Source organism: Drosophila miranda, chromosome XR (assembly GCF_003369915.1).
Source record: "Drosophila miranda strain MSH22 chromosome XR, D.miranda_PacBio2.1, whole genome shotgun sequence".
Lineage (NCBI taxonomy): Eukaryota > Metazoa > Arthropoda > Insecta > Diptera > Drosophilidae > Drosophila > Drosophila miranda.
In genome coordinates this window covers 19,858,945-19,874,508 of record NC_046674.1, presented here as the reverse complement: position 1 = coordinate 19,874,508, position 15,564 = coordinate 19,858,945, and the positions used below count along the sequence as shown (strand labels likewise).

General features: G+C 48.6%; 4 protein-coding genes across 4 annotated transcripts; 3 read left to right on the top strand and 1 right to left on the bottom strand.

Annotated features, from left to right (window-relative positions):
• The first annotated feature begins 125 nt into the window (after positions 1 to 125).
• LOC108151983 lies at positions 126 to 694 on the top strand. The gene is made up of 2 exons (XM_017280947.2): positions 126 to 318; positions 379 to 694. Exons 1-2 carry the CDS (start codon positions 231 to 233, stop codon positions 612 to 614), a joined length of 324 nt encoding a protein of 107 aa, XP_017136436.1. The 5' UTR covers positions 126 to 230; the 3' UTR covers positions 615 to 694.
• Positions 695 to 11,312: 10,618 nt separating this feature from the next.
• LOC108150884 lies at positions 11,313 to 12,365 on the bottom strand. The gene is made up of 4 exons (XM_017279193.2): positions 12,244 to 12,365; positions 12,074 to 12,193; positions 11,734 to 12,017; positions 11,313 to 11,645 (listed from the first exon to the last, which is right to left on the bottom strand). The coding sequence occupies exons 1-4, from the start codon at positions 12,346 to 12,348 to the stop codon at positions 11,495 to 11,497; spliced, it is 660 nt and encodes a 219-aa protein (XP_017134682.1). The 5' UTR covers positions 12,349 to 12,365; the 3' UTR covers positions 11,313 to 11,494.
• A 12-nt stretch (positions 12,366 to 12,377) lies between these two features.
• Positions 12,378 to 13,718, top strand: LOC108150862. The gene is made up of 3 exons (XM_017279164.2): positions 12,378 to 12,969; positions 13,040 to 13,464; positions 13,531 to 13,718. The coding sequence occupies exons 1-3, from the start codon at positions 12,799 to 12,801 to the stop codon at positions 13,700 to 13,702; spliced, it is 768 nt and encodes a 255-aa protein (XP_017134653.1). The 5' UTR covers positions 12,378 to 12,798; the 3' UTR covers positions 13,703 to 13,718.
• Positions 13,719 to 14,079: 361 nt separating this feature from the next.
• On the top strand, positions 14,080 to 14,938 carry LOC108165303. The gene is made up of 3 exons (XM_017301337.1): positions 14,080 to 14,238; positions 14,298 to 14,701; positions 14,758 to 14,938. Exons 1-3 carry the CDS (start codon positions 14,080 to 14,082, stop codon positions 14,936 to 14,938), a joined length of 744 nt encoding a protein of 247 aa, XP_017156826.1.
• Positions 14,939 to 15,564: the final 626 nt, after the last annotated feature.

Below are 15,564 nucleotides of genomic sequence, written 5' to 3'. Positions count from 1 at the left end.
TTCTGCAAATTCAATTAGAGGCGGCTCAAAGTTTGGAAACTATTTCTGAGATTTTTAAATGTGCGCGCCCATTTGCTACAAACAGCTGTTCGGGCAGTGAGCCAAGTTGGCAGCCCGCAAAAGTGATCGATTTCTCAGCGAACGGCCACACTAACAACCAACCAAAACAACGTGCTGCGAATTATTTTCGTTTTATAAATACAATATATAAAAAAACAACACATTTAAAGATGCCACAGGGGAAATTCAAGAAAGCCAAAATGCCGGCGGCGATGGCAAAGAAGAAGCAAAAGCAAGCCGCATTCACACGACGATCCAGTGAGTAGCAACAAGTGGCCTGCTGCCCAGTGCATTGTGCATCAATTGTTTCGCTTACAGATGCACCCATCCAGGCGAAGAAGGGCAAGTTCAATGAGACACAGAAAATCAAGGCAGTCATTTCCAAGTCGGTCAACAAGAGCGTGGAGAGTGAGCTGCGATCCCGGGCCCACGAAGGTTACATTCAACTGAGCAAGGCCCAGGAGGCTGTGGCCAAGCATCACGCCTCGCAGGCGGCAGCGGCAGCGGCAGCAGCAACCAGCACAAGCGCCAGCACAAGCAAACCTGTAGCATAGTTTAGTTGATAGTTTAAAAATAGTTGTATATAACTCAATTAAAGCCATACATACATATGTATGCCAATGACTGTACAGAAGCTTATGAGTGTGTCGCTAGGGCTGTCAAAGGCCAACTGGCGGCCGAGTCGAGATGATGTCTCAAGGCCTTGGGCTGAAAAAAAAGCTATTGAGAACTTTGACGTTTTCCTAATTACGCTCAGACCTTGCAGTGGGCCATTGAAATAAGTTTTGCATTCAGTTTCCTACTTATCACAATCAGTTTGTTTAATTATAAAAATAGTTGGCGAACAAAGTTTGTTCCGCTGACATTTATTGGACGATCTGTCCCTGCCGCGTGTTCCTCGACAAACCCACGACAGCTATTCATGAGAAACTTTTTATTTTTGGCATTGGCAGCAAGCTTTGAGGAAACGAAACGAAAAGGAAAAAGTGCAACTAACAATTTCTATTTAATTTTCGCGTTTCGTTTCGTTTCGTTTCGTTTGCTATGCAAATTCTGTGCGCTTTTGATGTGCTTTTAATTAGCCAGCATCCCGCACTCACACACACACTCACACACACCACACTCAAACGCAGGAAAATCCATTGCCAATTGCTTGTTGTTTTTCCTTTCTATGCACTTTGATTCCGCGCTTTTCAATCGCATGCAAATGAGCCGCCACGTACCCTCTCTCCGGCACGGCACAGCACCCTTGCTCATCTCGCGGCAAAAACAGGTGACAGAAGCCCCACCCCAACCGACGGGCTCTGCCCTGATGCTCTTTTGTCGTTTTTTGAACGTTTTGCGTTTTTAGTTTGGCTGCGAAAAATTCAAGTGTCCTCTCCCTGCTTGTTCAGCAATGCATGCAAATGCATTTTTGCACTCACTGTGGGGGAGTCCGAGGGGACTGGGCGTGGCCCTTTTGATATGCAATTTTAGTGCGAGTGTTGAAAAGGAGCATTTGATAGCAGGCATTTGGAATATTGTGCACACCTAGCCCCAACTGGCAGGCACTCTTCTTCAATTACGTGGGAGTGTCCATTGGTTCAGATTTGCATTCATCGAGAATGCATCAAAATCCATTTGACCCATGCCCGCGATACGTATCAGGTGGGTAGGGTATCGAAGGGTCTGCAACCGCTTGGCCATGCTTTTAACGTAACGTCTCACTTGATCAACTGTCATAACGTAAGCGCTTTCGAAATGGCAAACAAATTGCGGGGAATAGCAGCAGCACTTGGCAAATTGTGCAATCGAAAAGGCTCTTAAAAACTCACTTCAACCTTAAACCCTGGCTGGAATCTGCCTGGCCCACTACAAAGAAATTGTTTTTTTTTTTTGTTGGTCTGGTTTTCATTTTATGGTTTATTTAATGGAGCATTGCATTTTGACCGCATTTGCCTGGAATTGATTGATTTGCCATTGCAGCGGACCGATACGTCTCCGTCTCTCTACCTCTCTCCGGCTACCCACAGGGCTTAACTCAGTCCATTTAATTAAAATATTTTCAACAAAGGGAACGGACACCTTTCACGCACTTTCGCACTCACAAAGGATAAAGCAATGTCCAAAGCGGAAATCACACGACCCGACCCAACATCCCTTTACATTTTTCCATCATTTAAATGATGTACCCGTACAGAGAGCCACACACAGCCACACACAGCCAGATATCTGTGTGTGTGTGTGTGTGTGTGTGTGTGTGTATTTGCTGGGATGCCTTCAGCTGGTCGGTCGGGGCACTATTTGAATATCGACGTGTGTCCCAGTGTCGGGACATTCCAGATAGTAGTATGTAGTAGCTGTCCGTTCTCCTTTCTCCTCTCTCCTCTCTCCTCTCTACCGTGTACGATGCGGTGCCACTGGCTACCTGCAGTCGCCCCATCCTGGCCCTGGCCAGGCCCTGGCCAACATCCCGTTCGGTCGGCATGGTCAGCCGCCGTCCTCATTGTGTGCGAGGCGCGCATGTAAATTTGTCCAACTGCAAAGGCAAACACTTGAAAAGCGAACGACGACTACAAACGGGACAGAGGCCGGCCGGCCGACTGTTTGCGGCCACCTGCGGCATTTCACTCCATTCAAATCCATTTTCATTATTGTTTTGCCGTTTTTTTTTTGCATACAATCGAATGCTTTGGTTCCTGGTTCCTGGTTCATGGTTCAGTCGGAGGCCCATGTCCTGTCTCGGTGTGAATTTTGATTTATATGATGAATGACAATGAGCTAGGATTTAGACGGCAACGGAATGTATTCGGGTATTCAGTTATCCGCTGTTTGGTTTTTTTCTTTCTTTTCAAATGGGAAATGGGAAAATATTCAAAGGATAAATAGCGAGAACTGTACCGATTCGCTCTGGGAAAGGTTTTCATTCAATATCCCCCACATACCTGTTCTTTCCTCAAGACCGATCTATACTTTAAATTATACATTTCTACCGGGGGGAAAGATTCACCTGTCCACACGGATTTCTAATTTTTAATACATAAATTAATGCTTAAAACCGACCAAAAAACCAGGGGGGAAACACAAAGCAATCCAAAAGCATTAAAAAGATAAAGACCTGCCTTGAGAGATTCCACCTGCAGTTCGAAGTGCCCAGTCCCCCCAGTCACAGTCGCAGTCGCAGTCGCAGTCCCGAGATCAACAACATATAATAATCCCATCAACATTTTTGGATACGCTTTGCAAATGAATTGTAGAGCGGTCCGCAGTCCAAAGTCCGCAGTCCGCAGTCCGCAGTCCACAGTCGGCAGTCCACAGTCCGCTGTCCGCAGTCCACAGTCGGCAGTCCACAGTCCACAGTCCGCGGTCGGCAGTCCCCAGTCGCAGCCCCGAACCCGAAGCCGAACCTAAACCCGAACCGGACTTAGCGCTCTGGCTCAAAGCGTGGATAATAATAATGTGGAACCGAAAATGAGCTCTCGGATCGCTGACGACTGACGACTGGCGACTGGCGACTGGTCAGGCGATGGAAGGTTCTGCATTTGCACCTGCAGCACCGGCCACAGTCGCCGCTGAAACTTTGATGAGCCTTGCGTGGCTTATAATTAAATTGGACTCGTAGATACAATTTGATATCCTCCTTGATATCCGCGTTGTGCTCCATAAAACATACTACATGCATGTATTTGAATGTCTCAAGATTACATTAAATGACTTACATTTACATTTACATTTAGATGAGCGCAGGGTTGAACGGCAATGTGAGAACCATTGTGAGAACTTCTGTGTAAAGATAAAAGAAGTTTCCACGTAATATACCATAACGAATGAATTATCTGAAATGTCTTTTAGCCAGAAAATACCTGTGGTAGTACGACGTGTAGGGCTCACCAAAATATCTATTCGCTATCCGATCCGGACATTATTTGCCAAACTAAAATATTAAAGCACTGGGAAAAGTATTTCATTTCCGCTTGCCTGCAAATAAAATGAAAAATGAAAAAGAGTGAATCCGTATATACTCTGGTGGTTCCACAAAAAAGAATAACAAAGAGCGAGCGAGAGGGAAGAGAAGAGCGACAAAAAAATCTGTTGTTAAAAGAGGGGCGCACACACAGCGGATGTAAATGTGTCCAGCTGCATGCCAAAAACTGCAATTGTCATCAATACAAGCAGCGGGGATATCGGCACGAAGGACCTGGGACGAAGGACGAAGGACGAAGGCACTACAAAGCCAATTCATAAAACAAAAGCAGAGCGAGCGAAAAGTGAATTTCCATAACGGATGTAAATAAACCACATGAGATCGATTACCTCCCCAGCGTGCGGGTGCGGGAGCGGGCGCGGTCGCTGGTGCTGGTGCGGAAGAGTCCTGCTGTCAGGATAACAGATGCAGGAATACACACCGGCCGGGCATCGGTGGAGGCGGGTGGCGGTGGCACAGGCACACAGCACACAGCACACACAATAATAAAGCATCCATAATATCAGTTAACTCAGTCGGCACGAGAAAGACAGAGACAGGGAGAGATAGAGAGGGTGAAAGAGGGAGAGCGAGGCAACAAAAAAAAGACGCATAAAGCTTGAAAAAAGCAAAACTGAAACATCTGTCCCCCCTTTCGAAGGAGTAAACCGAAATCCGCCTGGCTTAAAATTTATTTAAACCCGTCCGAAGAAGCGATGAAGACAGATACAGATACAGATAGGTGGAAGAGCAGCCGCCGGGCCCTGAATGTCAGAAACAAAAGCTCATTAAGGTATAGCACCTGGACCTCAAGATGGACCAGGACCGAAGTGCAGTGCGCCTGCGCCTGGGCCCTCGAGGGAGTCGAGGAGTCTGGATCGTTCCATAAATGTGTCGATATTATTACGGTAAACAGTCTGATGCATTTTAAATTCAATTTAAAACTCATCTTGCACTCTCTAATTGGGCTCTTTGCGAAAGCGCGGACCCGCTGGACTCCGTCCGTCCATAATGAGGCTTGTCATCAACTAAAGTGATTCTCGGTGCGACGGCGGGGGGGGGCTTATTGAAAATCCATCAATAAGTTTTACCCTTGCTTATTACAGGGTATACCCCAGATTGACCCAAAAAAACAGATGTGGAAATATGTGGCGGTGGAAATTCATTAAGAAATAAGAAAAAGGAAAGTTAAGTAGGGCCCCCAAGCTTGCGTGGGAAAGCCGTCATAAGAAAAACAGAACAACAGAAAACGGCCAGAAGAAGTTCCCTGGAATCACTTTCAGCTGCTGCCAAAGAATATATCTTCTGTCAAAGTCATCTCCCGGTCAATTGTAAAAGAATTAAGGATACCCAAAGGTGCTCTGGTCTCAAGGACAAAAGATCTGAAAGGAGACCCATACCAACGCCTACAGATGCACAATGCGGCAATAGAAACAGAGTTTTGCAGAAGCGTCTGGTCGGTGTTGGGGGGGGGACAATGCATTAATCATCAAGGACCAATTCCAGGGCCAATCAGTGGACCAACAAGAAGAATGAACATTTTGTAGATCAATGCCATAAATGTCGCCGCTGCAGTTTTAATAAAGTAAGCTGATTTTTACGAGTCTTCACACTTGCCCAGGCCGCAGCTGAAAAACCCAAAGTGCGAGCCACAGGCGTCCACGGGAGATGCGGTCAACAATGGCCAGGACGGGCTGGGACGGAGCGGGTCGGTACGGGGTCGGACAGCACAAAAGGGTCGAAAAGTCATTTGAGATTCGTTAAAGAAAAATTACAAGAAGTTTTTGCGGAGCAATTACCAGGTGTAAGAACAGCTCTCGAGGGCGTGGACTAATTGTTCCGACTCTTGGCCTGGACTCCGTCTCTGCCGCTCTGCCGCTCTGTCGTGGGGACTCCTGTGGCCCGTGTGACAGAGCAGGAGTCTCCTCTACACTCGGCAATCAAATGTGCACTGTAATTGTGCGCTCCTTTTGTTGGGCCAATTGTTCTGTAGGCCACTCCTCATCCTTTGTCGGCATCGATTTGGTAAACTTTTATTGAAAAGCATTTGCTGGTACGGGTAGGGGTAGGGGTCCTGTGTCCTGGGTCCTCGGTCCATTGTCGGTTGCCTCTACTGAGGCGTTATTAATGTGGACTGTCCAGAAAGCGGCGTTTGATTTGTGAGTTTACTCGGAAGAGCGGTAGCCGTAGTTGAGGTTGGATTGCGGCCTCCCCGAGTCCCTCGAATGGAGATCAATCTTCAGCTAACATTTTGGCCAACCCGCTTTGTGCACTCAATTTAGGTTTTGCCTTTGACAAAATCGTATCGCAAATCGCATTCGAAATCAATAGCAAGGAAGGGACTTACTTCCTATCTATCATTTCGATCGCGTTTCCTCTCGGCCAACTCGGTCTTCGGGCTGGTTCCTGTTGCGGGCCGCCACTTCCTTGGCATTGTGGTCGGAATCCTTGTACCGCTCCCTACGTTTCTTTTTCTTTTTGGTTTCCATTTTTGGCAAACTTCTCGGGTGTCAATTGAGTGCAGAGGAAGTAGGTGTATATGTTGTGGTTGATTCAGAGGATACCTGCTTCGGCTCGGGGCGGGGAGGGGATGCTGTCTCCTGTCTCCTGAAAGCTGATATTCTCGCTTTGGCATTTGTCTAAAATGCGGTTTTCCCCGGCATTTAATTTCTATTTCAACATTGCATTTGTAATTCGAGCTCTTCCCACAGGTGTGGGCAGGGTTCCAGGGGGGGGGGGGGAGCCGGAGCAGGTACTGCCTGCCTGCCTGCCAATCTCTCTGATGTGTGTTTAATGCTCGAGTCCATCGGTTATATATTCATGTTACCTTGGAGAATATGTATTTCCCTGCCCTTTGTGCCCTCGTTTGTGTTTGTGTTTGTGTTTGTGTTTGCCTTTCCCTCAAATTGTGCGTGCTAAAAACAGTTGACATATCCAGGGGCGAGGCGGGAGGCGCTCTGTCTGGGGGCTTTTACCTTTACATTTTACCTGCGATCCTGCAACTCACTTGGCGCTCCTTAAAATGTCAAATGTTCTTGGGGACCATCCACATATGACGCTTCTCCTAGGCTGCTAATGGAAATTGCGGCTGCGGTTGAGGTTGAGGGCGTTGAGGAGCGTTTGCCGGCGACTTCCTGTCGTGCCTGACTGGAGAAATTTATGCTAAAAGGTTGTAAGTTTGACGTAGGTGGGACCTCTGCACACTCTCTCTCTGAGGGCCGTATGTCTTGGGTTATCTATACGAACCTCAAGTATTCCTGTAGCTGTAGCTGAATTCAGCCGAACAAAACGAGAATGCCCAAGCAATTTGCCTAGACAAAATACCACACGGACCCGGCACCGGACCCGGCCCCGGCACCAGGGCTAGCCCATCTATCTGTCCGGTTACGGCCACTGGCACTGGGTGCGTGAGGCGCCTGGAAAAGCATTTTGTGTAAATGCGGCGCAAACAAGCTCGAGACTAATTACGACAGGGAGATAACAGCGAGCAAGCAAAGCAGACCGCACACCAGGATCCACCAGGATACAGGATAATAATCTAAGCAAATTTATCAGCACACACACACACACACACACACATATATATTGGGGGAAAAATATGGTAAAAAATAACCCAAGCAAACGAGCGAGTGAAAAATTATGCGATGCGGACTACAATAAACATATGGGGGGAAAAAAACCCACCCAAAAAAAAAAACCAGGCAGTGGGCGGACAGTCTACTGTCTGCCGCAGGACACGTGCCGGAGGCCACCGCGATAAGAGTTGAAGAAGGGACCCAGGACAAAAGACACGGCCGGTCCTCCTCTCTGTTTTACTTTCCCAGGAACTGGAAAATGTGATTTCCTTTTTCGGCCAAGATCATTAGAGGAACACCGCCTACAAACAGAAATCCCTCGGGCCAAATATTTGCCACCGCATAACAACTAAATCTTTGGCGAAAAAGATGTTGCAACATGGCCTAATCCCAGATCGTAAGGTCCTAAGCCGGTTAGGGATTAAATTGGCTTAAATAGGAGCATTAGCCGGAGCACCCACGGCCGGGCATAAATCCGAAATGTGTATACATTTCATCAAGGATTGATCCTGGTTCTCTGTCGCTGGCCGCATAATTTTGCGCATTCTGTGGCACTTCCTTCGCCCGGCGTCTGAGACCATCAATCATCGTCACGGCTCCGGGGCACATTAGCATTTATGAACTTTGGACGAGTAAAAGTCTACTTTTTGTGGGCTCGGGCTCGGCCTGGGGCCTGGGGCTGTGTTGGGTTGACTTTAATAAGATTTTCCATAATTTCATGCGCTTGTGCATATTTGGTAGTCAATTAATGTCAAAGTAGTTTCAGCTTTTGGCCTGCAATCGATCAAAATGCAGCCCCCAGCTCTGGGGTTGCCCTTTAACCTGATGCAATGAAATTGTTTGACATTATTCATATGAATAACCCACAATGAATATGAATGATGACGCCGACGCTGACGCTGACACTGACACGGGGATGCCTTTAGCCACAGCAAAAAAAAAAAAAATAAAAAAGGTGTTGATGAACCTTGCAGCTAATGATTTTGGACTTCCCATCAATTTGAAATGGTTATTAGGATACTGTGTGTTAAGCCAGTTGAAACTAATCACAAAATTCATGGGAGAACTCGCTCAGTTCTTCATTAAGAACTGGGATATTAAGGAAAACTCTCAAAGGCCATTCTGGCATTAAAAATTCATTCGGTAGAACTCCAGTTAATGCGATTACAAATTCCCAACATAATCGAATAGTACATACATATATGCCATAAACCTCATCAAAATGCATTTTATTAAGTTAATTAAAATAAACCGAAAATCCCCAAGCTGGCAAATGCTGAAACTTGGTTGATTTTTTGTTAAATGCTATTATTAAATGCGGTGTTTTAACTGCCAGTTTGCATTATGAATTTAATCCAATTGTTGAGAGAGAGAGAGAGAACAATCGAATGATGCGGTAATTAGTTAATTTATAAATATCATATGAACTGCTCGCTCATTTATGAATTCAATTAATGTGCACAGAGCCGTGTCCAAAGTGGATTAAGCTCTAATTTAATAACTGCTCTAAGAGTGGAAAAAAAACAACAAAACAGAGCACAGCACAGGACAGGACAGCACAGCACAGGACACAAAGTATTCATTAAATGGAAACCGCAAAATGGTTGACAAAATACCATTCATTGATTTACACCACAAAAACCGAACCCAAACCCGACCCCGACGACTGTCAACGGCTATGGATGGCCACAGTTGCTGACACATGGCAGAGGATCGGCTGTCCACAGGATCCCTGGCCACAGATGCGTTTACAACACTCAGAGCCCTCCCAACCACTCCATCCATCCACTCCATGTGTCATGGATAGATGACTACTTAAGGGAGCTGTCAATTGCCTGGATATATGTATGTAATTTATGCACAGCCGAGCCTCAAGTGGCTGAGGCCTGGGCCACGCCTGCGCACATCTGTGTAACCCTAGACCCGCACTCCGCACTCCGCCCCCCAGCTGCCGCGGCTCCACCTCCACCCTGGAGGCTCCAGGCTCCTTTTTGTGGTCGAGAGCCCGAGAGATAATCACATTGTTGACTGCAACTGCAACTAATTACAAATCAATTTGTACCAGCCCCCAAAGGCAAAGGCAACGGCAAAAGGGAAACCAAAACCAGAGCCAATTCCCCCTAGACTGCGGCTGGGACTAACCGCAACAGGAAGCGACAGGAAAGAACCTCCTTAGCACCTGCCAGCACCCTATTAAAATGTTATGGAGCCAATGTCAATGCCAAGTTTAAAAACAGACCAAATGAGCTGACAACTCGCCCTGGCCGTAAATCAGTGGAGGAGACAACGTTTGACATCCTCCCATGTTCAAGTGACGAAAAGAGCAGAGGAGAAACCTCATAAAACTGTTGGAATCTGGAAACTGGATGAGATGGATCACATTTGATGGGTGTGTGCGTGAGGTTTATGATCCATCCCCACAGCAATTGAGATGTACAGAAGATGAGACACAACCAGAACTAGCTGGGCTGGCATGGAGGGGTCATATAGATACGAGAGTGATATTTATGGCGGAAGAGATGGATCACTTTTGATGAGTGAGCCATTCGAGAGTTGTTAAGGATCTTTGATGGGAAGATATGGCAAGACGGATTAGCAGGATCAGAAATGTTCAAAAAAAGAAGACGTATGGAGATCTAGATCTAACAGCCTGTTACCGATCCCGCGTAGCGCCCTTCGTAACCGCTCTCTGAGAGCGCTCTAAGAGCGAGCTAGCGACGAGCTTGCTCTCACCATCCCCACGGCTCTTCAGCGGGCTCATGCAACGCGCTCTCTTTTCAGGTCTTATTTGCTCCAAGACAACAGCAAGCTTCGTTCCTCTCTCTCGTTCGCATCAAACATGGCGTCCAAGCGCTCTCCGTAGAGCTAAGCGTAAAATAAGACCCGAAGGAGAGTTAGCAGACCAGCTTGTGGGCGCAGCTTGCATTAAACCCCGACTTTTCCCTCCTGCCCTCCTCGGGGAGTACCCCCAACACGAGTTCCTCTACTCTTTTAAGATATTTTCCCCTTCCCCTTCCCCTTCCACCTCGCCTTAGCTTATTAGTGCTCAAGTTTCTGTAGACCTTTCTCAAAACTCTGGCGTTCATAAGCACTTCAGCTTCGATGCCTTGGCATTGTTCGTGGAGCTCAAGAAAGGAGTGGATCCGAATGGAACCGAATCATTTGTCTTCTAATTATGATTTCAATGGATTGCCAAAATCAAAGAAGGCGTAATTCGCTCTCACCATCTCCGCACGGACGGATGAGCGGACAGCGACGAAAGGCTCCCTAAAGGCGGCAAATCGAATCAAAGAAATAGCAAACAAACAAACAAATAAACAACAAAAAAGAAAAAACAAAAAAACAAAAAAATGAAAGAGACTCCTCTCACCAACGGGCATTGTAGAGAGACAGGCTCCTGAAGAGCCGCAGACCACAAAACACGGACCCGAACCAGACAAAGGCCGGAGGGGAGTACAATTCGCACAAAAGAAGCGGAAAAAGCGATCAAAGAGGCCCAAGAAAGGAGCGGAGCGGAAAGAACAGAATCGGCATCTCAAAATATAAAGCAGGGACTCTCAACACATGTCCAACATTAAGCAAACCTCAAAACCGAAACCCCGAACCCAAACCATATCCATGCGGCCAGCTTAGGACTCCTTTTCTTTTTTTTCTGAGCTCATCATCTGCTTTGTGGCAGTGGCACTGCGTCGTCCTCGTCGTCGTCTTTAAGCGCTTTAAGCGAAATTAAAACATTTCACGCCGCAGGAGGCAACATCAGACAGGACGGGGGACTGGGGTTCACATTTTAAGGAACTTTATTGATTACTCTTCACATCTTTAAGCTGGAATAAAGTTCGTTCTACATCGTATGGAGGGGGAGCGGGCCTGGCTTTAGCTTCACACGTAGACTTTTCAGTTTGTTATTATTCATTATTCACAACACCACAGTGCTTATCAGGTCGAGCAAACTGTGGCCACAGTGGGACACGTATTTGGAGCAGCCCAGGCCGCGCGTGCCCGCATCGGAGGCCTCATAGAGCTCGTCCACGTGCTGCAGTTGCCGCTCTGCGGCACTCGTCGTCGGCCTGGCGGAGCAGAGGATGAACCGAAAGGTGATTAGCGGCGACCCCACGGTGGGTCAGAGGCAACGGCCAACGGCCAACGGCCACTCACATGAATAGAATCTGGAATAGGCTGCCCAGCACCCCATTGTGGGCATCCAGAGGCGATTCGTTGACCTCGCAAATGGTTCGCAGCAGGCAGGAGGAGCCATTGTACCCGTAGTGGGTCAGGTAGTTGATAATGCTCCGATAGAAGTCGTGGCGCCTGAACGGCGGCGGGGATCGCATCGAGCGGCGTCTCACCTCGTTATCATCGTTGTCGGAGGCGCCTCCATCCCGGGCATTGATCGGTGTCACATTCCCGGGCACGCCGAGGAAGTGATCGTCCAGATCCCACTGAAAGAAACGTCAGAGCTGCTGCTGCTCCCCACTGCCTCTGCGACTCCACTCACCCTATCGATCCACTGGTTGTAGGAGTCGTTCGAGGGCAGCGCATAGTTCGACTCAAAGTTGAAGGCCATGTACACGTTTTTGGGCGACAAGTCCAAGGGTATGGCCACAGCAGCCAGCAACTGCGGACAAGTCAGTGGTTAATTCGGTCACGAGACTGCACTTGCCTTACCCCAAACGATCCCTGGCGCGGAAAGAAGAGAAATCCCTGCGAGAGCCTCGCAGCGAGGACCATCAGGAGACCCAAGCAAAGCAGCCGGCGCGACGAACCCATCATGTGGCAAGCTCTCAGCGAACTAGGTGGCAGTTGCAAATTGAACGTTGCACAAAAGGCCAAAGAAATGGGCGTCAGAAATGGCAGCTCGGACTCCCCCTCCCCTGAACGAGTGAGAAACGGCGGCTAAAACCAAACCGGAATGTGCAAGATTTACACAGTTACCACATGACCCCGTCTCTGGACGTCTCTGAAAGTCTCTATCTCTGAGACCCACAATCGGAGAGGTGCTAATTGATAGAATGTGTAACATTCTTCTTCTCTCGAGAAAGTAGATGGCTTCTAGCTCTGGGATCGAGCCGTTTTATTGCGAAATCAAAAAGAAAATTCGTGAGTTAGAAAAAGAACACTATTTAGTATCGACCTGCCAGAGCTGGCAGTAACAACGCCCTGGGGGAATCGCTCTAGGAAAATCAAAGAAAAAAAAAAAATACAAAATATAAAAGGAATCAAATGAAATACAGAATAGCTACCGTTACGGTGGGCGGCCTCCTCTGCCTCTGCCAGATGCTGCACATGGCCATGGCCTTGGCCCCCCTGGGCAGCCTTTCGAAGCACGAGCGGAGCAAGAGATCGCCCATACCCTGGCTGATCTTTCCCACAACATCGCCCACACGTGTCATGGTTCGTAGAGCTCATCCCGATACCGATACCGATTCCGATACCGATCCCGATCTAATTCTATTGATTTCAGTTCATTGGCGGCATTGGCTTGCCCTTGGAGGATCTCAACTATGAGGCCGTGACCACGGGCTATGTACTCAAAGTGGAGTACTGGCTGCCCATCACGCCGGACGATTTGAGGACACCCACAGCTCTGCCCATCACGCAGGTGGCGACGCCAGGCGTCACCGGGGCGCGCAGGCAGCGGAGGCCCATGTTCGAGAACTTCCTGGTCGGGGTGGACGAGCTGGGCAAGAGCACCAGGAAGATCCTGACGAGAACGAACAGGGTGCTGAGCAGCTACCGCTGGACTGTCTACAAGGGACTGGAGGGTCTGGCCGATCGCCTGGGCTATCAGGGCAGGATCTGTGTCCTCAAGAGCATTTGCGAGGCCGCCGAGGAGCCCTTCCACTTTGCCAACGGCCTCCTGGCCGATCTCTTTCACATTCTGCTGTCGTAAGTGACGTAGAGGGCGGGCTGCAGCCAGAACCCATTCTAATCGGGGCTTTCCCTGCCTTACAGTCCCTCCTCTTCGGTGGACAAGCTGTCGGAGCATGCGGATAACGAGTACTACTATGCGGAGAAGATGGGCCAGTCCGGCGCCGGCTGCGATCGGGTGTTCAAGGAGTGCCGCCTCAGCCTGCTGCATCACTTCAGCGAGCTCCACCACAACTTGAATAAGGTCTTGTTTTGAGGGTAATAAACCAAAAGTCCAAGCCAAAACCAAAACCAAAACTGTCGTTCAGTGTTCTTCTTGGAAACGCAGATTAGAAACAAAGAGACCAAATGTGGAGCTCTTCGGCTCGGGTGCTAATTGGCAGAACGTGTAGTTCTCTGGGGCCGCAGTGACGTCCCATATATTGGTCAGATCAATGGCGTCTAGATCGTGACTCAAGTGTTCCACATTGTCCAGTGTCCAGTGTCCAGTGGCACTTTCGTTTTTCCAATCAAAGAAAGTAAGAAGCTCGATTCGTTTGGTTATTAAAGTGGAAAAGATTCGCCAGTCCCGCGTCTAGTCACAGTTTGCCTTTGCTGCTGTGAGGTCTATGCTAGGCTGCCAAGGATCCCAGAATGTACACCATCTGTTCGGTATTTCTAGTGGTTGTGGGTGTCCTGTATGTGTGCGGTAATGGTGGCACCCACAGCCAGCACACAGAGAGCGAGCTCCTGGTGCGCAAGGCCCGTTGGCTGCCGCTGATCTTTCCGCGAGCCAACCCCACAAGAATGCAAGTAAGCGACCACACATCCCGGATCGATCCAGGGATATATCACTCACCTACTCCTCACAGATGATCGTTGGCTTTGGCATACCCGTGGAGGACCTCCAGATAGAATCTGTGCTCACGGGCTATGTGTTCAAGGCGCAGTACTATTTGCCCTATTCGGCCCAACAGTTGAGGATCAAGGATGTCCATGACATCACTGCCCGCAGGCTGCCGGCGAACGCCACCATCTTCCAGAAGATCATGCAGAAAACGGACGAAGAGCTGGGCGTGTCCTCGTGGGACATGGAGGAGAATGCCCAGGCCCTGGCCACCTATCGCTGGTCGGTGTACGAGGCCTTCCAGGCCCTGGCCATTCGCATGAACCTCACTGGCCGCGAGTGCGTACTGAAGAGCATCTGCGAGAGTGCGGCGGCTCCGTTCGATGAAAGGAATGGCCTGCTGGGCGAGCTGCTCCACATTCTGCTCACGTGAGTTCTCTATTGAATGCCAAAGCTGGCCTCCTTATACCCCCGTTTCCTTGCAGACCCTCCAGCTCAGTGGATCCCCTGTCGGAGCATTCGGACAATGATTATCTGCAGGCGGAGCGCCTCGGCGAAGCCGGCACTGATTGCGATCAGGTATTCCAGAGGTGCCCCAAATCATTGCTGCAGCACTTTAGCGATGTCCATCATTTGGGCAGCGAGTTCCTGAAAATGCTGCGCTGATTCCAAGTCCTAGGTATAGCTCTAAAGATTACATTAAGATTCTCTCAGCTTCCCCAAACAATCTGAGAACTTGCTGGACTTCCTCTCGGGTTCATTTCATTTGTTTTGGGCCGTGAAATTTATGCAAATATCCAAACATAATAACTCTTTTTGTTCGTCTGGTAGCATCTTTGGGTGGGTTTTTCTCTACGCTCGGGTGGTCTTCTGGTCTCCAGCGCTGCTCCCTGTTTAGGGTCTATTGTCTTCTAATTCAATAATTACAGCTCGAGCTTCGGCTACCGGGACCCACCACCACCATCTCCGTTTGGGCTCCCTTGTGCCTGGCCAACAAATAGGCGTTTAAATGCAAATGTCTGCGCTGTAATTAATACGCATATAATACGCGTATTATGCTAATGCCAATGTCATAATGACTTGGGGAAACCAGACAAAATATGCTTTTCACAGCTCGAAATGCAGCTCGGGGTTCGAGTCGGAGTTTGGGTTTCGGGTTCAGTCATATATTCATCACTGTGCTGGGGGCTGGACTGCATTGTTAATGCCTTTACGTACTAATTAGCTTTGACAAAAGACAAAGCTACTAAAAATTAGTAGCACAAGGGTCCCCCGGTCTCTTGGGGGGGACT